The sequence below is a fragment of the Oncorhynchus mykiss genome, chromosome Y, assembly GCF_013265735.2.
Source record: "Oncorhynchus mykiss isolate Arlee chromosome Y, USDA_OmykA_1.1, whole genome shotgun sequence".
Classification (NCBI taxonomy): domain Eukaryota; kingdom Metazoa; phylum Chordata; class Actinopteri; order Salmoniformes; family Salmonidae; genus Oncorhynchus; species Oncorhynchus mykiss.
Window position 1 is genome coordinate 34,096,998 of NC_048593.1, and position 25,456 is coordinate 34,122,453.

General features: G+C 45.9%; 1 protein-coding gene across 1 annotated transcript in view; it reads left to right on the forward strand.

Annotated features, from left to right (window-relative positions):
- Positions 1–8,923: 8,923 nt before the first annotated feature.
- LOC110510125 (pecanex-like protein 3) overlaps positions 8,924–25,456 on the forward strand; it is a 29,633-nt gene continuing 13,100 nt past the window's right edge. The window contains exons 1-28 of the mRNA XM_036968107.1: positions 8,924–10,972; positions 11,595–11,803; positions 11,999–12,104; positions 12,892–12,931; positions 13,056–13,151; positions 13,252–14,943; positions 15,396–15,525; positions 15,635–15,804; positions 16,498–16,555; positions 16,644–16,794; positions 16,934–17,091; positions 17,308–17,461; positions 17,653–17,685; positions 17,800–17,971; positions 18,072–18,182; positions 18,294–18,495; positions 18,642–18,747; positions 18,893–18,985; positions 19,125–19,275; positions 19,381–19,525; positions 20,466–20,643; positions 20,810–20,918; positions 21,100–21,229; positions 22,942–23,000; positions 23,101–23,316; positions 24,478–24,731; positions 24,839–25,069; positions 25,197–25,303. Of these exons, the coding sequence (XP_036824002.1) occupies positions 10,820–10,972; positions 11,595–11,803; positions 11,999–12,104; positions 12,892–12,931; positions 13,056–13,151; positions 13,252–14,943; positions 15,396–15,525; positions 15,635–15,804; positions 16,498–16,555; positions 16,644–16,794; positions 16,934–17,091; positions 17,308–17,461; positions 17,653–17,685; positions 17,800–17,971; positions 18,072–18,182; positions 18,294–18,495; positions 18,642–18,747; positions 18,893–18,985; positions 19,125–19,275; positions 19,381–19,525; positions 20,466–20,643; positions 20,810–20,918; positions 21,100–21,229; positions 22,942–23,000; positions 23,101–23,316; positions 24,478–24,731; positions 24,839–25,069; positions 25,197–25,303 (5,414 nt within the window). The 5' untranslated portion in view covers positions 8,924–10,819. The remainder of the gene's footprint in view (positions 10,973–11,594; positions 11,804–11,998; positions 12,105–12,891; positions 12,932–13,055; positions 13,152–13,251; positions 14,944–15,395; positions 15,526–15,634; positions 15,805–16,497; positions 16,556–16,643; positions 16,795–16,933; positions 17,092–17,307; positions 17,462–17,652; positions 17,686–17,799; positions 17,972–18,071; positions 18,183–18,293; positions 18,496–18,641; positions 18,748–18,892; positions 18,986–19,124; positions 19,276–19,380; positions 19,526–20,465; positions 20,644–20,809; positions 20,919–21,099; positions 21,230–22,941; positions 23,001–23,100; positions 23,317–24,477; positions 24,732–24,838; positions 25,070–25,196; positions 25,304–25,456) is intronic.

The window sequence follows — 25,456 nt, forward strand, 5'->3', positions numbered from 1 at the left end:
TAAATTTTAGAAAAAGGCTGTAACTTAACACAATGTGGAAAAGTCAAGGGATCTCAATACTTTCCGAATGCACTGTACGTCAATTATCATCAGTCTTTTGTTCAAAATTAGTGTACACACATCCAAATAACTTCCACAGACATATGTCTACAAATAACGTAATGGAAAAATAAAAATACTGGTTCCTTATTTTAAACTTGTGTTCAGATAACTTTGTAATTGTTCACTTAAAGAGCATACAAATCATACTTTTCTTCTGATGTACGGTACATAGTGAAGATATTCTACCCATCGATGCTGTGACCAAACAACACAAGATATGTGTACAAAACCCTCAACCATTAACCATTCAAACCCTGTACCTAGGCTACTAAACCCCGTCCTCAGCCTGGCCCATTGCCCACTGGCAATGGACTGGCAATGGGCCAGTCTAAATGTTACATGTGCAGTCTAAATGTTACATGTGTGTTCTAAATGTTACATGTGTAGTGTAAATGTTACATGTGTGTTCTAAATGTTACATTGTAGTATAAATGTTACATGTGTAGTATAATGTTACATGTGTGTTCTAAATGTTACACGTGTAACAAAAATAAGAGGTAAAAGATCATGCTTGAGGGTTCTGCATGTGAGCAAAGTATATCAATATTTTCATTAATACATACCAATTTATTTTTCAAGGAAAAACTATTGTTGGGTTATGTAAAAAGCAAAGAAACAAATAATAGATTTCCGTGTTTACGAACCCGTCACAGCGCTATTCCTGCTGTTTCCTTCACTTTTTGTTGTTGTTGTTGGATATCACTGCAGAATGTTATTTAGCATACATTAGTTCTAACTTGTTTTTCCATAACAGTACTATTTATTATATCTTTTGCCATCATAATTATTTTTTGGGAGGTTTAGATAGCATTTAGCATTTTAAGTAATTTGAGTCATTGCATTTAATTCATTTATTTGAGTTGTTAATTTTTGAATACAGTACATTCGGAAAGTATTCAGCCACCTTGATTTTTCTATATTTTGTTACATTACAGCCTTATTCTAAAATGTATTAAATATTTTTTTTCCCCCTCATCAATCTACACACCCCATTATTACTAAGTGAAAACAGGTTTTAATAAATGTTTGCACATTTATTAAAATTTTAAACCTAAATTATTAAAAAACACATTTACATAATTATTTAGACCTTTTGCTATGAGACTCGAAATTGAGCTCAGGTGCATCCTGTTTGCAAAAATGTATAAAAACCTGTTTTTGCTTTGTCATTATGGGGTATTGTGTGTAGATTGATGGGGGGGGGGGACTATTTTATCAATTTTAGAATAAGGGTATAATGTGAAACAAGTCAAGGGGTCTGAATACAATTAAAATATAAAACACAGTCATGGGAAGCACAAATAAAGCATCACACTGATGCACTGCATGTGCTCTAAACCAGTGATTAAGAAGTCATTTGGTTTACTACTTCAAATAAATCGGAAGAACTGATCAAGTTTTCCTCCCAAAAGGCACTCTATTCCCTACATAGTTCATCACTTTTGACCAGGGCCTTCTGTCTACAAGGTCATCGACCAACTTTAGAGTAAAATTTTAGAAGTGGACCTCCCGAGTGGTGCAGCGTTCTAAGGCACTTGAGGCATCACTACAGACCCCGGTTCCCAGGCTGTGTCACAACCGACCATGACCGAGAGTCCCATAGGGCAGCGCACAATTGGCCTAGTATCGTCCAGGTTAGGGGAGTGTTTGGCACAACAATAAGATTCCAAATCATTCAGATCACCACAATCATATCAACATCCTCAAATGGAAACACATGTGTCTGTGTGTGTGTGTGGTGGTGACTATCAAGAGTACAGTGATGGGACTCAACATTGTGTTTTAACTGGACAGCCCTATAGAGGACAGAACCACGCCAATCAGTTATAAATATATAGCGGGTGATAGAACCGTTTTTACATGGTCCTTCTAGACGGATTTAGTGACCAACAGTTGTTTACATGGTCTGTCATTTCTCCGGGTTCAGTGACCAATAGTTTTTACATATGTAATGTATCTATGTAATGTATCTATGTCATGTATTTGTATCTATGTCATGTATCTTTATCAAGACTATCACAACCGGCCATGATTGGGAGTCCCATAGGGCGGTGCACAATTGGCCGAGCGTCATCCGAGTCTGGCCGGTGTAGGCCGTCATTGTAAATAAGAATTTGTTCTTAACCGACTTGCCTAGTTAAATAAAAGGTTACATTTAAAAAAAAAAATGAAATACACAAAAACAAAAAACTATAATTTTAACAAAATCTGTATTTATGGCATGTACTGTATATGTATAATTCACCAAGAATAGGGCTCTGTGAACATGTTCTTTAAAAAAATAATAGCTGTGGTATTTAAGCAAAGAATAGACTTGAAAAATAATGTGTCGTCTTTAGGCCTATTCTGAGAATGCAGTATTTCCTAGAGTGAACCTGCAAGTACCCATTTGATTGTACTGTGTACCATGTGTATTCTCTGCATATGACAAACTTGACTTAAAGCCCCCGTGCAGTCTTTAAATCATTGTATGTCTAATACTTCATGAAAATAACTCCTTTGGCCCTTGAAATGCTCAGTGTGATCGTGTGGGTGTTTAAGGGTGCGTTTGTAAATTCACTCTGACTATCTCCTCTGATTTCAGAGCACTTCATCTGAGTGTGCCTGAGCGCAGAATAACTGATGTATTTACAAATGCACAACACCCGTTTGAATATGAGTAGTGTCCATGAACGTAGGCAAAAAGTGTTTTACTAAATTGTTTCCAGCAGCACAGTTAGTCACCAACGGTCTGGATAACATGAAAACAGCCTAACCAACTCTGTTAGGGTGAGAAAAATGGTCAGAGTGAGGTGTTTTCATTTGTGTCTGGAAGTAGCTAGCAAACTTTAGCCAGTTAGCTTGAGTGCTTGGTTTAACCCTACTCCTCCACCAGAGTGTCTAGTGTGTTCTCTGATTTTACAAAAGGACAATCTGACAACGCTCTGAATTCACTAATGACCCAGAGCGCACTGACACACTGGATGCAATTTACGAACACCCAAGGATGAAGACGACAAAAGTCAATCAGTCAAATGTATTTAGAAAGCCCTTCTTACATCAGCTGATATCAAAGTGTTGTACAGAAACCCAGCCTAAAACCCCAAACAGCACGCAATGCAGTTGTAGAAGCACGGTGGCTCGGAAAAACTCCCTAGAAAGGCCAGAACCTAGGAAGGAACCTAGAGAGCAACCAGGCTCTGAGGGGTGGCCAGTCCTCTTCTGCCTGTGCCAGGTAGGGATTATAACACTACATGACCAAGATATTACAATGTTCATAGATGACCAACAGGGTCAAATAATAATCATAGTGGTTGTAAAGGGTGCAACATGGCAGTACCTCAGGCGTAAATGTCAGTTGGCTTTTCAGAGCCGATTATTCAGTGTTCACGACAGCAGGTGAGGTAGAGAGAGAGTAGAAAACAGCAGGTCTGGGACAAGGTAGCAAGTCCGGTGAACAGGTCAGGAAGAACAGTTGAAACTGGAGTAGCAGCTCGACCAGGTGGACTGGGGACAGCGGAGTCATCAGGCCAGGTAGTCCTGAGGCATGGTCCTAGGACTCAGGTCCTCCGAGAGGGAGATGGAGAAAGAGATAATTAGGGGGAGCATACTTAAATTCACACAGGACACCGGATCAGACAGGAGAATTACTGTAACGGAATTCCTCTTCTTCAGAGGAGGAGTAGCAAGGATCAGATCAATGTGCAGCGTGGTAAGTGTCCATAATGATATATTTAATAAATCAACTGAACAAAAATACAACCGAAACAGTCCCATATGGCAAAAACACTAACACAGGATACAACCACCCACAAAACACAATAGAAAACAGGCTACCTAAATATGGCTCCCAATCAGAGACAACGACTGACACCTGCCTCTGATTGAGAACCATACTAGGCCAAACACATAGAAATATAACAACAGAAGAAAACATAGAAAAACAACATAGAATGCCGACCCCAACTCACGCCCTGACCAACTAAAATAAAAACATGACAAATTACACCAGGTATAACAGACTGACCTTAGCCCCATGACACAAAATATTGCAGCATAGATACTGGAGGCTGAGACAGGAGGGGATTATAATATCCCATCATTCTTTTTATTATAATTATTTTTTTTACCCCTTTTTGTCACCGATTTCGTGGTATCCAATTGATAGTTACAGTCTTGTCTCATCCCTGCAACTCCCGTACAGACTCGGGGGAGGCGAAGAAAACAGAAGAAAAACAACATAGAATGCCGACCCCAACTCACGCCCTGACCAACTAAAATAAAAACATGACAAATTACACCAGGTATAACAGACTGACCTTAGCCCCATGACACAAAATATTGCAGCATAGATACTGGAGGCTGAGACAGGAGGGGATTATAATATCCCATCATTCTTTTTATTATAATTATTTTTTTTACCCCTTTTTGTCACCGATTTCGTGGTATCCAATTGATAGTTACAGTCTTGTCTCATCCCTGCAACTCCCGTACAGACTCGGGGGAGGCGAAGGTCGAGAGCCATGCGTCCTCCGAAACACAACCCAACCAAGCCGCACAGCTTCTTGACACAATGCCCACTTAACCCGGAAGCCAGCCGCACCAATGTGTTGGAGGAATCACCTGGCAACCGTGTCAGCGTGCACTGCGCCCAACCCGTCACAGAAGTCGCTAGTGTGCGATGGGACAAGGACATCTCCGCAAATCTCTAGTGGCACAGCTAGCACTGCGATGCAGTGCCTTAGACCACTGCACCACTCGGGAGATCTCATCATTCTTTGCAACAATGGGATTTGTGATGACATTGTCTTAATCTGTATATTTTCGACCTTTAGGAAACAAATGTGAAGATATTTAAATACACAGCATCTGCTGGTCTATTATAATCAGATCACATTGTGACATCATGATGTTGGCCAAAAGTTCCATCCCACCTGAAAATGGCTTCTTTTTTCAAACAGCTCTTTCACATAAGTGGTATTATCATTATTTTCACTACTTTAGAGTGTTACCTCAAAGTATGAAAATATCATGAAATAAGCAGAAAAATCATGTTTGTAACAGCACTGCCCCTTTAAAGTAAACATTGGTATGAATGGATCATACACGTACGTATATATATGTAGAGTCGTGGCCAAAAGTTTTGAGAATGACACAAATATTAATTTTCACAAAGTCTGCTGCCTCAGTTTGTATGATGGCAATTTGCATATACTCCAGAATGTTATGAAGAGTGATCAGATGAATTGCAATTAATTGCAAAGTCCCTCTTTGCCATGCAAATGAACTGAATCCCCCAAAAAACATTTACACTGCATTTCATCCCTGCCACAAAAGGACCAGCTGATATCATGTCAGTGATTCTCTCGTTAACACAGGTGTGAGTGTTGACGAGGACAAGGCTGGAGATCACTCTGTCATGCTGATTGAGTTCGAATAACAGACTGGAAGCTTCAAAAGGAGGGTGGTGCTTGGAATCATTGTTCTTCCTCTGTCAACCATGGTTACCTGCAATGAAACACGTGCCATCATCATTGCTTTGCACAAAAAGGGCTTCACAGGCAAGGATATTGCTGCCAGTAAGAGTGCACCTAAATCAACCATTTATCGGATCATCAAGAACTTCAAGGAGAGCGGTTCAATTGTTGTAAAGAAGGGTTTAGGGCGCCCAAGAAAGTCCAGCAAGTGCCAGGAACGTCTCCTAAAGTTGATTCAGCTGCTGGATCGGGGCACCACCAGTACAGAGCTTGCTCAGGAATGGCAGCAGGCAGGTGTGAGTGCATCTGCACACACAGTGAGGCAAAGACTTTTGGAGGATGGCCTGGTGTCAAGAAGGGCAGCAAAGAAGCCACTTCTCTCCAGGAAAAACATCAGGGACAGACTGATATTCTGCAAAAGGTACAGGGATTGGACTGCTGAGGACTGGGGTAAAGTCATTTTTTCTGATGAATCCCCTTTCTGATTGTTTGGGGCATCTCCAATCAGCGCTACAATCAGTCCTGTGTCATGTCAACAGTAAAGCATCCTGAGACCATTCATGTGTAGGGTTGCTTCTCAGCCAAGGGAGTGGGCTCACTCACAATTTTGCCTAAGAACACAGCCATGAATAAAGAATGGTACCAACACATCCTCAGAGAGCAACTTCTCCCAACAATCCAGGAACAGTTTGGTGACGAACAATGCCTTTTCCAGCATGATGGAGCACCTTGCCATAAGGCAAAAGGGATAACTAAGTGGTTCGGGGAACAAAACATTGATATGTTGGGTCCATGGCCAGGAAACTCCCCAGACCTTAATTCCATTGAGAACTTGTGGTCAATCCTCAAGAGGCGGGTGGACAAACAAAAACCCACAAATTCTGACAAACTCCAAACATTGATTATGCAAGAATGGCTGCCATCAGTCAGGATGTGGCCCAGAAGTAAATTGACAGCATGCCAGTGCGGATTGCAGAGGTCTTGAAAAAGAAGGGTCAACACTGCAAATATTGACTCTTTGCATCAACTTCATGTAATTGTCAATAAAAGCCTTGAAATGCTTGTAATTGTACTTCAGTATTCCAAAGTAACATCTGACAAAGATATCTAAAGACACTGAGGCAGAAGTAAGTGAATAACGGTAGAGGCAATCTAATTTGTCTATCAAACTAGCTAAACTGAACTGTCACATGACAATGTAACATCCCGTGTCAAGTAAGGTTGTGTTGAGTCATTACATAAACTGCCGTCAGCTTATGAGGGAATAATCAAATCAAATCAAATGTTATTTGTCACATGAGCCGATTACAACAGGTAGACATTACCATGAAATGCTTACTTACAAGCCCTTAACCAACAATGCAGTTCAGGAAATGGAGTTAAGAAAATATTTACGAAATAAACTAAAGTAAAAAATTAAATGGGGCCCCTCAGCAGGGTGACTAGCTGGATGGGTGGGTGACTAGCAGGGTGACTAGCAGACAAGGTGACTAGCGGGCAGGGTGACTAGCAGACAAGGTGACTAGCGGGCAGGGTGACTAGCAGGGTGGCTATCGGGCAGGGTGACTATTAGGGTGACTAGCAGGGTGGCTAGCGGGAAGGGTGGGTTACTAGCAGGGAGACTAGCAGATGACTAGCAGGCAGGGTGACTAGCGGGCAGGGTGACTAGCAGGGTGGCTAGCAGGCAGGTTGAAATATCAGGGTTATTAGCAGGGTGACTATCGGGCAGGGTGACTAGCAGGCAGTGGGCAGAGTGACTAGCAAGGTGACCAGCAGGTTAGTTACAAGACCATTTTACCTTTAAACTTTAAAATATAACTCTCTAGTCTTTACAAACTAACAGATATAAGCCATTGCATCTGACTTTCAGGCTCAGGACTATAGGGTTGGAAGAGGGCAACCTACTGAAGTTTCTCTGATTGCATTAAAAATATGAATGGTTTGGGAGTGGATCCATTATCCCTGCTTCTCAGGATGTAATCAATCAGCACATAATACACATTACAGGACTAGTTGAGCCTGCTTTATGTCTAGATACACATCACAGCCAGTGGCATATTGGAATGGGAACAGTGCCATCTGCAGCCCAAAACTGTAGGTTCATCGTCTCTCATTAGTCTCTCACTAGATGGCATGTTTGCCAGTCTGCTCCAATCTATTGTCTACTTCTTGAAGTGAGGCTTCCCAGTAAAGACAATCTCAGTTGACCCTTTATCTATCTCCACCTAATCAGTTATGTTCTAACATAACCATGATCAATGCATTGATACCTCATTTTTACATTTTGCTGCAATTGTACAGACACTACAGAATATATTTCAGAGAACCATCAGATCAATTTACTGTCGATATAACGTCCTAAATCAACTAACAACATTGCCCATGATATTCAGGCACACGTTGCAGGGCTCACTGTAACACAGGAATCCTAGTATGTCTATTTCAAAGGTATAGTCACAGAACAGGGGAAAGGCAAATGGGGATGAAAGGACCAGCATTCTATTTGCATTCTATATACTATTATTTTCCTGTGAATATCACCTCAGAATTAAATGCGTCATGTGCTCAGTCATAGATATAAAGCCTATACGTGGTCTATGTGTGTGTTCACAGCTCAGTCATGTGAGAATAAATCAACAATAACCTTTTGCCAATAACTTCCAGAGCTTCCAGACCTTTATTGTTGTTGAAAAGCAATAATATACAAATCAGGCAAGAATAAATATATCAAAATCCACGATACACATAAATAGCATTAATAACAGAACAAGGAAAAGAGATGACAGATCACATTTCATCATCAACATTTGCATTATAATATTCTACTGTACAGATTATTTTACTATGTAATTTGAGGGAATTTAATCAAGCTAAACGTTCACGCACACTATAGAAGTTTAATTAATTATTATTATTACATTAAGGCTTGAAATCTGAGGGTCTTCTTTAAAAATGTACACTTGTGAAATTACTCATTAGTATCAAGACATTCACAATAAAATCTGACTTATTATTGTTATCAAAATGTTATTGTTTTTTTTTTTTTTGCTAGGTAAAGTTATAAATAGACTTGTTCGAGAAATATACAACAAGATCATCCCAACATTTGGATATTACATTACATTCATAAAAAAGGTGACACTCAGATTTATTACCTCAAAAAGAGCCATTCTCATCCACACCTGTGAACTTCGTAATAAAGGCCTTTGTTGGATATATATGTATATTAATATGAAATCCCTTCAGAATGATGGACCTCTAACCTTGTTTGGTATACAAAACCTTTAATGTATTAACCATGCCTTTTCCCAATCTACTTCCAATTAGTGAATGCCAATAAAACTTCCCTCTTGGGGCGACCCTCTTATCTACATGAGACCCACCCCGTTAGGTAGACCGGAACTTAACATTTTTTAATGGTAAACGACCTGAGTGAACTATCTTCATTTATCCACCATCTTTGACTGTGGGATGTTGTTTTTTTTTGCTTCGGGTGTGGATAAGCGAGTGATTGTAGCAGTCGCGCTAACGAGGAGGACATTTTTTTAAGCTAGCTAACCAGTGGACACATGATAAGGGAAATGACGCAAATATGTACCAACTGCCCGTTTCTCTTAACCAACAAATATATATTCACTGTGTCTTTCAAAAGAAGAAAGACCATAATCATCTGAAAAACAATATTGTTAGCCAACTGTGGTAAGCTAGCAACCCGCGGTGGGAAAAAGGAAAAAGCATAGATTCTTTAGCGAAGGGATACAAAACTGCTCAACACTGAAGAGAAGAGGCAAATCTGGGCAGCATTGGATTTAGAATAGTTTACAAACAATTTTAATATAGCTATCACGATATCTTACTAACTTTTTTTTAGCTTGCTATCCAGCCACACTCCGCCCCAATTCTGATAGATAGCGTTGGCTGTTTTATTTTTATGTGGCCTAGCTAGCATGCTAATCGAGCGTTCCTGTTTGTAAACTGAAGTACTAGTAGCCCGTTTCTGTTCGTAACGTTAGTGGGGATCTTTCTTGGTGCGATTGCTACCAAAACTGATTTGGTTTAATCCAACACATGTATAATGTGTTTATAAGTTTTATCTCGAAATTACACGTTTGTCTTGTTTTGGAAGCATAACGTTAAGTAGCTAGCAAACGTTAAATTGGTTAAGTAGCAATGGTTCGCAGATAGCCAAATAACTATAGCTAGTTAACTAACGTAGATGATTTATAAGATACAAACTGACACGTTTTTCTGTTGACAAATCAGCTAGATAAGTAACGTTAGTTTTCTAATTTGTGTCTGCTGGTGAAGTGCATTGGTTGGCAAATAACGTCTGATGGAAATTGTGATGGCTAGCTAGAATAACATGTAGACAACTGCTAGCTAGCATGACCTAGCCAGCCAGCTAACTGTAGAAAACAGTAACGTTACGTTAGATTGTCTATCAATCACTAATTAGGTGACAGGATAGTTGAAGTAGGGTTGGCCTTGAAACTATACAGAGGGATTCATGAAAAATAAGATTCTATCGAACTTAGCTGGTTTATAACAAGTTAATAGACCTAACTAATTGGTAACTACCTTTCTGCATTGGCATATTCAGACAGATTATGTTAGTTGCTAGTATACATATCTATGGAGTATTTTTGCAGATGTTTATTTTGAAAATCTATCAGGATGCATAAAGATTCAGATCTCATGAGGTTGAGCACTCCCAATACATATCTGAAGAATTTACACTTGGCCACTGAAGTTGGAACAGTCCAACACAGTTACAGCTCCAAGTGAGTAGGAGATGAGGAGCATTATTAAGATTCTCTGTGACGTTAGACAGGTGTACTACAGCGTCTTGCTTTAAACGATGTTATCAGAAACCACTTTACATTTACTGAAGTGCAACTTGAAATGTGTGAAGAAACCAACCAAATCAGTTGTGATTTTTCTTCCAAATGAATGTTGTTATTTAGTCAGTGGGTCACCACCAGTGTGCCAAAATGTCAATCTCCAGATAACAAAGCAGGGATTACTTTTTTGCAAGAACTGCAACGCAAAGCAGCACATCCCTGAAAAAGAGCATGCACGGACTCCCTTGAGATACACTAAGGATTATAAACCAGAAAGGGAAGAGAACTGTGTTATTAACTTGTTATCCTCAATGGAAGTGCCCTTGTAGCCACCCTGCTACGTGGCTACAACTGTGCCATTAGGAGCTCCAACCTTAGAGGAAGCCTTGCAACCCTGGGTTGGCTGCTCTTAAGGGGACGATGGGTTCCCAAGCTCTTCAGATACTGCGGCAGGGGGTGTGGGCTTCAATCACAGGAGGCTGGTATGTGGACCCCCACCAGAGCACATTCTCCAACTGCTTCCACCTGTACCTCTGGATCTTTCTCCTGGCCTTCCCTTTCCTGCTATACATGGTGAGGATTCATGGAGGTGACAATTTGGTTATTTCTAAAGATGGAAGAATTCCTGTTTTCTAGGAATTCTCTTTAAACTGGATGTCAAGTTAATCAGGCACTTTACATACTGCACTAATAAATGTATATCAGACAGACATTATTCAGATCAAATGAGAACTGTTTTTATCATAGAACGGGGGAGCAGAACCATGTTGGTAACAAGGTGGAACAGAGTAGGAGAGTACCGTTTTCCCCTCAGCATTAATTCAAAAGCGTATTTTCTTCCACACTTGATGTTGCTTCTCTTTACCTTAATGTTTGCTAGTAGTATTAGTATTTGCTACGCGTTAGTATTTGCTACGGGTTAGTATTTGCTCTAGTGAAGAGTGCTGCCTGGAAACCAGGCCTGTTATGTCCTCAAGCTGTCGTGTCTGTAATCTTTGTGAAGTGGTCCTTCCTGGTCTGTAATATGTCCAATATTCCCACGTGCTTGCCTATCTAGGGGAAGTGTTTGTGTTATGGTTCTTTTACTGGTATTGAGGACAGGGTGTTGTTTCTGTACCCATATCAAGAGCTAGCCTACTTAATATTCCTATCTCTGGACTCACTCTTTCTTGTCCCCTCTGGTCATCCTGTCCAGTCTCTCCCCCCCAGCCTGGTTGTGGCAGCTGTTTACTGTGCTGTGGTGGCAGCCTTCTTCACAGCCATAAAGGCAGTGAACTTCCACCTCCATGCCATGTTCGACCTGGGGGAGATGGTGGAGAAGAGGCAGGTCTCGCACATAACCAATGCCCCACGGCTAGAAGAGGGGGATGATGGGTCAGGAGGCCACGATGGGAACCAGCATAGGTACTGACGGAAATGTCCATATCCTAATGGAATATTTTTTTGTCAAACTTTGTTTAAAAAAACGATGTTATTCTATGTACATCCGAGTGAAGAGGCTCATTTGTGTTGATGCTTTGAGGGCTATTATTTCACATGATTGTGGACAGATTTTGAGTCTTGTGTTTTTTCATTCTGGTATGTATGCTCCCCTCTCAGGGACAGCAATGTTGGTGTGGAGATGACTGTGTTCAGAAAGGTCAACTCAACACCTCCAGTTCGCTGCAGCTCCCAGCACTCTCTGTTTGGACTCAACCAGGTGTCGGTGAGAACTGCCTTGCATTTACACAGCACACAAACGTACTCTCTCTTAACCCTTACCCTACAATTTCTGCGCCCCTGTGGACATCAAATGAACATAACAAAAAATCCCCATCAAAGTCGGTCTGTTTAAGCTAGAGAATATATGTTTTTTTTCCATGGGCTGTGTCTCAATACGCTGATATCGCCCTTCTGCACCTGCGGTGGAAGGTGGCAGAGCTAGAGCGGTGTTTGTCAGACCATGAGACATCCTGAAATGTAGCGTCCAAACTGTTTGGCCTACACACTAATATGACCCCTCTGTGGACAAACACGATTTTGCTCTGACACTCACAAGACTCGTCTGAAGGTCCCTGGTACCAGCAAACATGTTTTATGGAAGAGTATATGGAGATAATATATTGCCCAAATAAAGGATAAATATAACAAAACATTTTTTTCCTGATCTTTCTTATTTCTCTCAGATATAGGACAAACACTTCAGAACAAACTTCCTTTAGATTTATTTTTGGACAATCTGTTGGTCCATGCTGTGAATCTGTTATTCAATGCATTTCTATTGGCAAATAGCAGTAATGCCAAGTTTAGTGTTTCATCCAATATTTTGTATACATTATATCTTTTTTATACCTTAAGGGGTCTTGAAATTCAAAATCAATTATCTAAATGATCCTTGGTATGACCATCTTAAAATAATAGCATATGTTACCTTAGAACCCCCGTATTCCCATGCTAATGATTTATATTCCTATGATATTCATTCTTAATCTAACAAATGTTTGTTTCCTCAGGAGTTTTTGCCCCAGCTTGATGACAGTAGAGGCTCCAAGGGTATCGTATATCTACTCTAACCCCACTGTTGAGGTTGGGTAAAGCTGATCTGACTGACGGATGATAATTTTTTTGTTAAACATGGTTAGCAGTCTAATTTAGGGACTACTTCTTCTCTTCTCAGATATCAAGGATCTGATGCGAGAGCAATGCAGCAACAACTTGATTGTCACGTCAGCTCGCCGGGAGATCTTCTGCCACAGCTCCCAGGACCCCATCCGTAAGCATTAAGCATTACACTGCAAATAGACATCTCATATTTTGTCCATGTTGGTCTTTTCTTTTGCATGTGTGTACTAAGTTTGGGCTTTCACTTACAGATGTTGCCAACATGGTCCCGTCCTGCTTGGCTGCTGCTGTAGGGGGAGAGTTCCCTGATCTAAGGGGAGTGGGAACAGGGATAGCAGGGGGATTTGGTAGCTTCCAACCTGGGATGTGCATCTCCATCCCCCCATCCCCCTCCAGTCAGGAAGACGGAGGAGAGAAGGGCCAATTGGAGGAGATTAAGGGCGTGCTGGAGCAGCTGTCCCAGCAGAGTCCTGAGGAGCCCTACTCCCCCTTGGGCCCCTCTGCTGAGTCAGAGAGCCTGGGGGATGCTCCCATCAGCCCTCTCATAAAGAGCAGTCTGGGTGAGGAGCTAAGTGAGAATCTGCTTGGGCTGGGCCTTGACCCTGTGGCCTTCGCCCCGGGAACAGAGCACCCAGGCAGCCGCAGTGGGGTGGCCATGACTGCCGGCTCCACAGACAGCTGCTTCAGCGGGGGCGGAGTGACCACAGACCGTGAGACCCTCAGCACAGTCAGCAGCTACCGCAGTGAGAAGACTGACTCCACCCAGCTGGAGAGCCCTTCACTCAGCCTGCCACATAACATAGACTCCGGGGCGCCAACCTCTGCCTCAGCCCTGGGCACCAGTACCCTAGAGCCAGCAGAGGAGCCTGTACTGCAGGGGGGCAGTGATACTGATGATCTGTCGGACAGCGAACTACTGCGCTCCCCCTCCAAAGAGCTCTCTCTGGGCCAGGGGCTTGATAAGACAATAGTGGAAGGGGAAGATTTGCCCTCTGTCCCCTCAGATATTACACAGCCCCCCTCCCTTCAGGACTTGTCTCCCTCCAGTAGTGGGCACTCGGAGGCATGTGATCTGGACAGGAGGGTCCCCGTTCCCCCCCTCCCCCCTCCGCGGCAGGCTAACACGTTGCCGTCAGGGCTGGCCCTGGGTCTAGTGTCTTCTGAACCTGATCATCCTGTCTCCTCTATCCCCTTCCTGCCCTCTGAGCAGCCCTTTCTGCAGGCCCAGCAGGTGGTGCGCCCCAAAGACTTGAAGCTGCTGCGGACTGGTGGTGGTTGTGTTGGCCACCAGCCTGGCTGCAGAAAAGCCCCTCGCAAGCGAGGTGGAGGGGGAAGCAGCAGCTTTGACTGTGGCTCCTACAGGAGGCACCACGGACAGCACAGAGACTACATCCCAGTGCGCAGTCGGCTGGGGGCTAAGACCTACAGCGAGAGCCTGTTTGAGGACTCCAGTGACGAGGATGACGGCTCCAGTGTGGGCTCCCAGAGACACTACAGCTCTGACGATGATTCCAGCTCCTCTACCTCATGCTACTCCCCCGACCTCGCTAACACTGGCGTTACGAACTCTCCCCCCTCCACCCAGCTGCCCATCCCCAGGGAAGGAACGTTGTCCGAGACGTCTGGCCCCATCCTCTCCCAGAGGCCACAGAGGTCAGCCAGCACGGCTAGTGCTAAGACTCATGCCAGGGTGCTCAGTATGGATGAGGCCGGTGGGGGCCACACTAACACTGTGGTCCTGCCCTCCACCATGCTGACCACCTCCACCACCGCCCCACGACCCCTCACCATCTCCAAGTCAGACCTGGAGGCCCGGACCAGCCACACAGACGCCTTCCCTGGAACTCACCACCATCGCCTGGACTCTCTGGGAGGCTCCTGGGCTGGCAACCAGACGGGCTGGAGGGCCGGGGAACTGGTGGAGGAGGGAGCTGTGGGGGGAGGTGAGACACATACTATTCACACTAACTTTGGCCCTGTATTCATAAAGTGCTAATCTAGGAACAGGTCCCCCCCGTGTCCTTTCGTTATAATCTAAAAGGCCAAACTGATTCTAGATTAGCACTCCTACTCTGATAGTCCCATTCAAGATGGAAAGAAAGATGAACAAATAACACAACTTTAATTTACCTAATAGCACTGGCTTTCCCAACCTTATTGGGGAGAAATGTACTTACTACGACTGTGATATGTGTTTGTCTCACCTAACGGTCTTAAGATGAATGCACTATCTGTAAGTTGCTCTGGATAAGAGCGTCAGCTAAATGACTCAAGTGTCATTGAAAGATTGATTGTTTGCTGTATTTACTAGATTAATAAGGGCCAGGTTGGTATTTCTAGAACTCAACAACTGAAATGTACATCCTGGTACTAATGTGAGTATCTGCTGCCTCAGCCCTGGCCCCAGAGGAGGGGGGCAAGCGGGACTCAGTGAGCAGTGTGAAGAGGACCCAGGCCATCCGCAGGCGACACAACGCGGGGAGCAACCCCACACCACCCCCCTCTACCATGGGCTCCCCACCCAGGTTGGTCTAGTGTAACACTTCCACACCATCCGCTCTAGCCATGTCCCTTATGCCAATCACCTCTGTATGTCCATGCTACATAAAGGCCATCCCCTGTGTCTTCCTGTAGTCTCCAGGACCTCCAGCGTGCCCGTACCTCCTCACACTCACGGACCCGGAACCTGCCATCTGCCTTACAGTTCGCCACCTCACTACTGCTGCCCCGCGCTGGGGTCCACGAGGCCTCTACCTTCGACGACACCACAGAGGGGGCTGTGCACTACTTCTATGACGAGGGTGGTGAGTGTTGTGATGTTACACTACTTTGACGAGGGTGGTGATGTTAGACACTATGATGAGGGTGGTGAGTGTTGATGTCAGATACTACTTCTATGACGAGGGTGGTCAGTGTTGATGTCAGACACTATTTCTATGACGAGGGTGGTGAGTGTTGTGATGTTAGACACTACTATTACGAGGGTGGTGATGTTAGACACTATGATGAGGGTGGTGAGTGTGGTGATGTTAGACACTACTATGACGAGAGTGGTGAGTGTTGTGATGTTAGACACTACTTCTATGACGAGGGTGGTGATGTTAGACACTACTATGACGAGGGTGGTGAGTGTGGTGATGTTAGACACTACTATGACGAGAGTGGTGATGTTAGACACTACTATGATGAGGGTGGTGAGTGTTGATGTCAGACACTACTTCTATGACGAGGGTGGTGAGTGTTGTGTTAGACACTACTATTACGAGGGTGGTGATGTTAGACACTACTATTACGAGGGTGGTAATGTTAGACACTACTATGACGAGGGTGGTGAGTGTGGTGATGTTAGACACTACTATGATGAGGGTGGTGAGTGTGTGGTGATGTTAGACTGGGGCTAGCTTTAGGGAAGGGAAGAGTTAGATCCTTCGGGGGTGATTCTGTACCAGTTTACACTGTAGTGAATGCTCTCCATTCATTGCTGTTTGTTTTTTCAGGAGTGAAGAGATCGTACACGTTTGGACCTGCAGGAGGCGGTTATGAGGACCCAGTGGTGTAAGTGTCTCTCTCTGATGAGCCTCAGACTCTTTGTTTGAAAGGGATGTTGATATGTCTTTGCCCCTCCCTCTTTTTCTCCTCTTAGGGAGCGGGAAAGACAGTCCCAGTCCTCCAGCTTCACCTCCAATGATGTCCAGGATGGGGCACCGGTGCTCACAGTGCTCCAGCCCAGGCCTGTGGTTCTGCAGGGCATGCAGGTGCGCAGGGTGCCCCTGGAGATGTCAGATATGCCAGAGGTGAGACACCGTTAGAATTTGTTTCAGCAGCGTATCATGTATTTTTAACAAATCAACCCGCTGGACATTTCTTGTATATGGCTTTGGTTTTTGTAGAATATTCATGATATTTGTCTCAAACCCCCGCCCCTGTGTCTAGTTTGACCTGGACCATGAATCTCTGCATGAGTCCCAGGAGAACACGCTGATGATCGAAGAGAAGGCCAAGCCCAAACACTACTACCGCTTCTGGGTGCTGCCAGGCAAGTGGCTGAGGGTGCGTTATGACCGTCTGGCTCTGCTGGCACTACTGGACAGGTGAGGCACAGCAGCTAGCTAGTTTATCTCAGTGGTAAAATCACCCAATGTTTGTCATCGTTATTGAGGAGAAAGCCATAGTTCCGTTAGAGGTCTATACTGTGGAGAGACATTGTTAGGGTTTCAAAACTTCGGAATTTGGTAAAGTTACTGGAATTTTCCAACCCTAAACATTATAAATCACCTACTGTATCTTCCATTGTGTGTCACCTGTAGGAACCGTGGTGTAGGGGAGAATGTGTTTGCGGTGGTTCTGGCCAGCATGGTGGCCTTCCTGGGGTTCCTGCTCCTCTTGCAGGGTTTCTTCAGGGACATTTGGGTGTTCCAGTTCTGCCTGGTCATCGCCAGCTGTCAGTACTCACTACTAAAGGTATGCAACACAAGTCGTAAGGAATCAAGTCCCTATTCAATTCCTATTGCCTTTTTTTATTAATACAGGTATCTGGTCCTATTCATCAACTGCTGATGCATTTTAGTTGTTAAAACTGTTATAGACTAGCGTTAACTTGAAGTGAAGTAATGTGTTAGTGTCTGAACTGACACTTTGGTCTCCTTCCTCAGAGTGTTCAACCAGATGCAGCCTCCCCAATGCATGTAGGTAGATGTCATCCAAACATCTGTCTTGGTCATTATCCAGTTTGTAAACGTTCCATTGTTGATTCTTGTTTTGATGGCACAACCTGATGACTGTCTGGTCTAACCCATCAGGGCCATAACTGGGTCATCGTGTACAGTCGGCCCGTCTACTTCTGCCTGTGCTGTGCTCACGTCTGGGTGTTCGACCTTGCTGGGCGCTCGGGCCACCTGCAGCCCTTCTCCCTCTACGGCGTCACCTTCTTCTCCGCTCACTTCCTGCTCTGTGCCAGGGACGTGCTCATAGGTCAGTCCGAGTTAGACTCTTCTTGCTGTGCGCCTTTGCAGATGTATTATGACCAACAGACCCACTCACACACTTTCTCCATCTCTTTCTTTCCCCCCAGTGTTCACCTTGTGCTTCCCCATCATTTTCCTGTTTGGGCTTGTACCTCAGGTCAACACCTTCCTCATGTGTCTTCTGGAGCAGGTCGACATGCACATTTTTGGGGGAACGGGTAAGACGGGTCCATAACATTCGCTGTAATTCACAGTTACACACAACATACTGTCATTTGTTGAGTGATGCCTGTTGACCTTGGTGTGTGTGTGTGTGTTCCTCTCCACAGCCACCACCAGCCCCCTGTCGTCCATGTACAGCCTGTTACGCAGTGTGTTGGTGACCGCGCTGCTCTATGGGTTCTGTCTTGGTGCTATCATTGCTCCCTGGGAACATCCCCATGTGCCCGTAGTGTTCTCTGTGTTCTGTGGTCTGCTCCTGGCCTTCTCCTACCACCTGAGCCGCCAAAGCAGCGACCCCATCATCCTGTGGTCTGTGTACCTCTACTACCTGAATATACCTAGTGGTACCTTGTCGTACATGTAGATAACATTCCCAGATCCTAGCTGTCATTTGAACAACCTCTCCATCCCTCTTCTCTCATGTTCAACATCTCCCTGTATGTTTTTTGCTCTAGGTCTCTGGTCCGCTCCAAGTTCTTTCCTGATCTGCTGGGTCGGACCCCTGAGGAGCCTCCTCTGGAGATCAAAGACCCCCTGCCTGAGAAACTACACAACTCTGTGGTAAGATGCGTCCCAAATGGCTCCATATTCACTATATAGTGCACTACTATTGACCAAGGTCAATTTGGGATGCATACCAAGACATCCCTCCCTGCTGTTGGTGTTCTGAGGTTTTAAAGCCCGTCTCTCTGTCTGTGTTTTACAGAAAGAGATGTTCCACTCTGACCTTGTCATGTGTCCCCTCATGGCTGTCATCACGTTTGCCATCAGTGCCAGCACTGTCTTCATCGCTCTGCAGGTCAGTCAACACCTGGTCGACCGGATATGGAAGAAATGGGATGTTTCAATGTATAGAGGGAGTCCTTCTGATTGGTTATGGCACTCCGCAGTGTGAGTGTGTGATCTCTGAGACCTCCTGTTCCTCATCTCCCCTCCAGCCTGCTCTAAGTTACATCCTGTACATGGTGGCCGGGGGGGTGGGCTTCCTCACACACTACCTGCTGCCTCAGCTCCGCAAGCAGCTGCCCTGGTTCTGCCTGGCCCACCCTGTCCTCCGTTCTCGAGAGTACAGCCAGTTTGAGGTCCGCGGTGAGTAGTGATCCACCCACCTCTAAACTCACTCACACATCCGTTAGAATTGTGTCAAGGCCTCAGGTTTGTCATATATTTTTTGCTGTGCCCTGTTCCTCCCAGATGCCGCCCAGCTGATGTGGTTTGAGAAGCTGTATGCGTGGTTGCAGTGTTTGGAGAAGTATTTAATCTACCCGGCGGTGGTGCTCAACTCCCTCACTACAGAAGCCCAGCTTGTCAGCCAGAACCCAATGAAACTGGACATCTAGTAAGCAACCCAGCCATCCCCTACCAACCTCCTCAACATACATACACCCTCCTCTTCGGAATCTCATCCCATTCATCCATCCGTCTAATCAGAGTTCAATGAGAACACACTTTGTATTTGCATCATATGTATTTTAATGTCTCCCGTCCTCACTCTCTCCCTTCCCCTCACTCTCTCCCTTCCCCTCACTCTCCCTTCCCCTCACTCTCTCCCTTCCCCTCACTCTCTCCCTTCCCCTCACTCTCTCCCTCCCCCTCACTCTCTCCCTCCCCCTCACTCTCTCCCTTCCCCTCACTCTCTCCCTTCCCCTCACTCTCTCCCTTCCCCTCACTCTCTCCCTTCCCCTCACTCTCTCCCTTCCCCTCACTCTCTCCCTTCCCCTCACTCTCTCCCTTCCCCTCACTCTCTCCCTCCCCCTCACTCTCTCCCTTCCCCTCACTCTCTCCCTTCCCCTCACTCTCCCTTCCCCTCACTCTCTCCCTTCCCCTCACTCTCTCCCTTCCCCTCACTCTCTCCCTTCCCCTCACTCTCTCCCTTCCCCTCACTCTCTCCCTTCCCCTCACTCTCTCCCTTCCCCTCACTCTCTCCCTTCCCCTCACTCTCTCCCTTCCCCTCACTCTCTCCCTTCCCCTCACTCTCTCCCTTCCCCTCACTCTCTCCCTCCCCCTCACTCTCTCCCTTCCCCTCACTCTCTCCCTTCCCCTCACTCTCTCCCTTCCCCTCACTCTCTCCCTTCCCCTCACTCTCTCCCTTCCCCTCACTCTCTCCCTTCCCCTCACTCTCTCCCTTCCCCTCACTCGCTCCCTTCCCCTCACTCGCTCCCTTCCCCTCACTCTCTCCCTTCCCCTCACTCTCTCCCTTCCCCTCACTCTCTCCCTTCCCCTCACTCTCTCCCTTCCCCTCTCTCTGTCCCCTCTCTCTCTGTCCCCTCCTCCTCCAGTGGCCGTGCTCTGTTCATCTCTCTGGCGGGGATGAAGCTGCTGCGCTTGTCGTTCTGCGCCCCGTCCCTGCAGTACGTCACGCTGTGCTTCACCGCCCTCTTCTTCCTCTTCGACTACCCACACTTCTCAGAGACCTTCCTGCTCGACTATTACCTCATGTCTATCCTCTTCAGCAAGGTACCTGTCACCGCCTAGCTCCACGTACTCCTCCCTGGGACTTTGTTTTAGCACACATTCAACCAGATGAAAGCATCTGCACATATCGAACTGTGTTTAGTTGTAATGCACTGATTTGTGGCTGTGCTTGATTGCTGACATTGGATTGTGTGGTTTCTCTTGATAGCTCTGGGACCTGCTCTACAAGCTTCGTTTTGTTCTCACCTACATCGCTCCCTGGCAGATCACCTGGGGCTCCGCCTTCCACGCCTTCGCCCAGCCCTTTGCTGTGCCCCGTATCCCTTTACCCTGGCACTGTAGAAAACTGTTTGAACTTAACAAGGATGTCGTCTTTCTGCGCTACCACTTGCTCATTTGCCAGTGAAACAAAGTGTGTAATAACAGTAAATGCTGTGTCCATTGGCTGCACTGTGTGTTAATGGTGTCTGTCAGAACTCCTTAACCCCCTCTGCTCAGACTCAGCCATGCTGTTTGTCCAGGCTGTGTTCTCTGCTCTCTTCTCCACCCCCCTCAACCCTGTCCTGGGCAGTGCTGTGTTTGTCACCTCCTACACCAGGCCTGTCAAGTTCTGGGAGAGAGACTACAAGTGAGTTCTTCCCTTTTCCAGGAGTCAGGGAGATGTAGAGATGTAGCTTCAGGCAGACGTAGGTATTGTCCAGGACACCAGCAGTTGATGGGCTGTTGTTTTTTTTGCAGTTAAGAGGTTAATGTTAACCAGATGAAGGTGATTAATGCCATGTCTATATCCATCTGTTGCAGTGATAGCTAGCTGACTGCATTATCCTTTTACACAGCCGCCACCTGTCTCATGACTAGTACAACAAATGCTGACACTACACTTCCAAGTATATCTGACCGAATTATGAAAGACAAGCATTGTATTTTGAATTCCGTAAAGTAATTGTGGAAGAGAGACAACTATCCTTTTTTCACATCAACAATGACAAGCCACTGGGGTCTGACAACTGGAAAAATGGAAAATTACTGAGGATAATAGCAGACGATATTGCCACTACTATTTGCCATATTTCCAATTTAAGCCTAATATAGAAAGTGTGTGCCCTCAGGCCTGGAGGGAAGCAAAAGTTATTCCCCTACATAAAAATAGTAAATCCCCCTTAACTGGCTCAAATAGCCGACCAATCAGCCTGTTACCAAAACTTTTGCTATTTTTGCTATACAATGCTATTATACAGTAAACAAATTGACAACAGACTTTCAGCACGCTAATAGGGAAGGACATTCAACAAGCACGGCACTAAGACAAATGATGACTGATGGGAAGAAAAAAAAGATTGTGGCGGCTGTTAGACATCAGTTTGGCTTTTGACATTATCGATCATAATCTGTTCCGGGAAAATGTATGTGTTGTGGCTTTACACCCCCTGCTATAATGTGGATAAAGATTTAGCTGTCTAATGGAAGCCTCTCCAACAAAATCCAGGTAGAATCAGGAATTCCCCAGGGCAGCTGTCTAGGCCCCTGACTTTTTTTCAATCTAAGATGGGGAGAAGTCTGCTCTGCATTATTAACAGCACTATCAACAAGGCAGGTCCTACAGGCCCTCGTTTTGTAATGCCTGGACTACTGTTCAGTCGTCTGGTCAGGTGACACAAGGACTTAGGAACATTTCAATGGGCTCAGAACAGCATGGCTGGCCCTTGGATGTACACAGAGAGCTAACATTAATAATATACATGTCATAATGTGCATGTCAAAGTGGAGGAGAGATTGAGTTCATCACTACTTGTATTTGTGAGATGTATTAACGTGTTGAGCTGTCTGTTTGAACTACTGGCACACAGCTCACACCCATGCATACCCCACAAGACATGCCACCAGAGGTCTCTACTGTCCCCAGGACAGACTATGGGAGGTGCACAGTACTACATAGAGCCATGACTACAAGGAACTCTATTCCACACCAAGTAACACACGCCAGCAGTTAAATTAGATTTAAAAAACAGATAAAAATACACCTTATGGAGCAGCGGGGACTGTGACGCAACACAAAAATAGACACATGCATACAAATGCACAATAACATACGCACTATACACACATGTACACATGGATTTTGTATTATAGATATGTGGTAGTAGAGTAGAGGCCTGAGGGCGCACACTTAATATCATGTGAAATCTGTTATGAATGTGTTGTAATGTTTTTAAAATGTATAACTGCCTTCATTTTGCTGGACCCCAGGAAGAGTAGCAGCAAATGGGGATCCATAATAAATACAGTATAGGAGTTGCTAGAGCCTCTGTCACCCAGTTAACATCATGTCTGTCTTTCCAGCACCAAGCGGGTTGATCACTCCAACACTCGACTGGCCACCCAGCTGGACCGCAACCCAGGTCAGCTGCTACTACCACAACCTTCCCTCATCTAACGCAAGTCCTCATTCTTTAAAAGGACTCTGTTCTCATGCCTGTGGTCTCCTCTCCTCTCTTCCAGGTGCTGATGACAACAACCTGAACTCTATCTTCTATGAACACCTGACGCGCTCTTTACAGCACAGCCTGTGTGGTGATCTGCTGCTGGGCCGCTGGGGAAACTACACCACAGGAGACTGCTTCATCCTGGCCTCCGACTACCTCAATGCCCTGGTGCACATCATCGAGATCGGCAATGGCCTGGTCACCTTCCAGCTGAGGGGGCTGGAATTCAGGGGTGAGCATGGAGTGAGGGGGAGGTGGTGGGAGAGGGAAGGGGTTTGGGGTAGAAGGAACTTGTATGGAACTGAGTTCAGTGTAGTAAGCTTTGATGGTTTGAACATGAGATAGTGTTTTGGACTTGTCTGAATGCTATTATTTTTCATTCTGTTGTCTCTCTCATATCTGTCTCTCTCATATCTGCCTCTCTCCCCGTCTCTCTCATATCTGCCTCTCTCCCCGTCTCTCTCATATCTGCCTCTCTCCCCGTCTCTCTCATATCTGCCTCTCTCCCCGTCTCTCTCATATCTGCAACTCTCCCCGTCTCTCTCATATCTGCCTCTCTCCCCGTCTCTCTCATATCTGCCTCTCTCCCCGTCTCTCTTATATCTGCCTCTCTCCCCGTCTCTCTTATATCTGCCTCTCTCCCCGTCTCTCTCATATCTGCCTCTCTCCCCGTCTCTCTTATATCTGCCTCTCTCCCCGTCTCTCTCATATCTGCCTCTCTCCCCGTCTCTCTCATATCTGCCTCTCTCCCCGTCTCTCTCATATCTGCCTCTCTCCCCGTCTCTCTTATATCTGCCTCTCTCCCCGTCTCTCTCATATCTGCCTCTCTCCCCGTCTCTCTCATATCTGCAACTCTCCCCGTCTCTCTCATATCTGCCTCTCTCCCCGTCTCTCTCATATCTGCCTCTCTCCCCGTCTCTCTTATATCTGCCTCTCTCCCCGTCTCTCTTATATCTGCCTCTCTCCCCGTCTCTCTCATATCTGCCTCTCTCCCCGTCTCTCTTATATCTGCCTCTCTCCCCGTCTCTCTCATATCTGCCTCTCTCCCCGTCTCTCTCATATCTGCCTCTCTCCCCGTCTCTCTCATATCTGCCTCTCTCCCCGTCTCTCTCATATCTGCCTCTCTCCCCGTCTCTCTCATATCTCTCCCTGTCTCTCTCATATCTCTCCCTGTCTCTCTCATATCTGTCTCTCTCACCGTCTCTCTCATATCTGCCTCTCTCCCCGTCTCTCTCATATCTGCCTCTCTCCCCGTCTCTCTCATATCTGCCTCTCTCCCCGTCTCTCTCATATCTGCCTCTCTCCTCGTCTCTCTCATATCTGCCTCTCTCCCCGTCTCTCTCATATCTCTCTCTGTCTCTCTCTCCCTGTCATCTCCCTGTCTCTCCCCCAGGTACCTACTGCCAGCAGCGGGAGGTGGAGGCCATCACCGAGGGGGTGGAGGAGGACGAGGGCTGCTGCTGCTGTGAGCCGGGCCACCTGCCTCACATGCTCTCTTTTAACGCAGCGTTCGGCCAGCGCTGGCTGGCCTGGGAGGTGGCTGCCACCAAGTACGTCCTGGAGGGCTACAGCATCAGCGACAACAACGCCGCCTCCATGCTGCAGGTGTTCGACCTGCGCAAGATCCTCATCACCTACTACGTCAAGGTGTGTGATCCACACTGATCTTACAGTTAACTATAACATGAGATCCAATAGCAGTTTATTTGAACAGTAGGTGGCCTGGTCTGTAACACGTGTTTCCTCTACCACAGAGCATTGTCTACTACGTCAGTCGATCTCCTAAACTGGAGGAGTGGCTGGCCAATGAGATGGTGCAGGAGGCGCTGCGGCCCTGCCTAGACCCCGCCTACGTGGACAGTGACCCGACCTTCAACCTGAACATAGACGAAGACTACGACCACAGGGCCTCTGGCGTCACCCCCAGCTCCTTCTGTGTGGTCTACCTGGACTGGATCCAGTACTGTAACAGCAGACGCCAGACGGTCAGTGTCCCTTGTCATGTTACTGTTGAAAAGGTGACATGTTGATTTGACCATTACTTCCCATATGTAGTTAGTGTCATCAGCAGACTAACTACACAACGTGCTTCATGTGTGTTTTCTGTTGTAGCCGGTGGAGGAGAGCGAGAGAGACTCTCCTCTGGTCACCCTGTGTTTTGGCCTGTGTGTCCTGGGGAGAAGGGCTCTGGGCACAGCCTCCCACAGTATGTCTGCCAGGTAAGACCCAGGACTAAACACTCTGTCTGCACTCTAACTGGAGGGAGTATGTCTGTCAGGTAAGACCCAGGACTAAACACTCTGTCTGCACTCTAACTGGAGGGAGTATGTCTGTCAGGTAAGACCCAGGACTAAACACTCTGTCTGCACTCT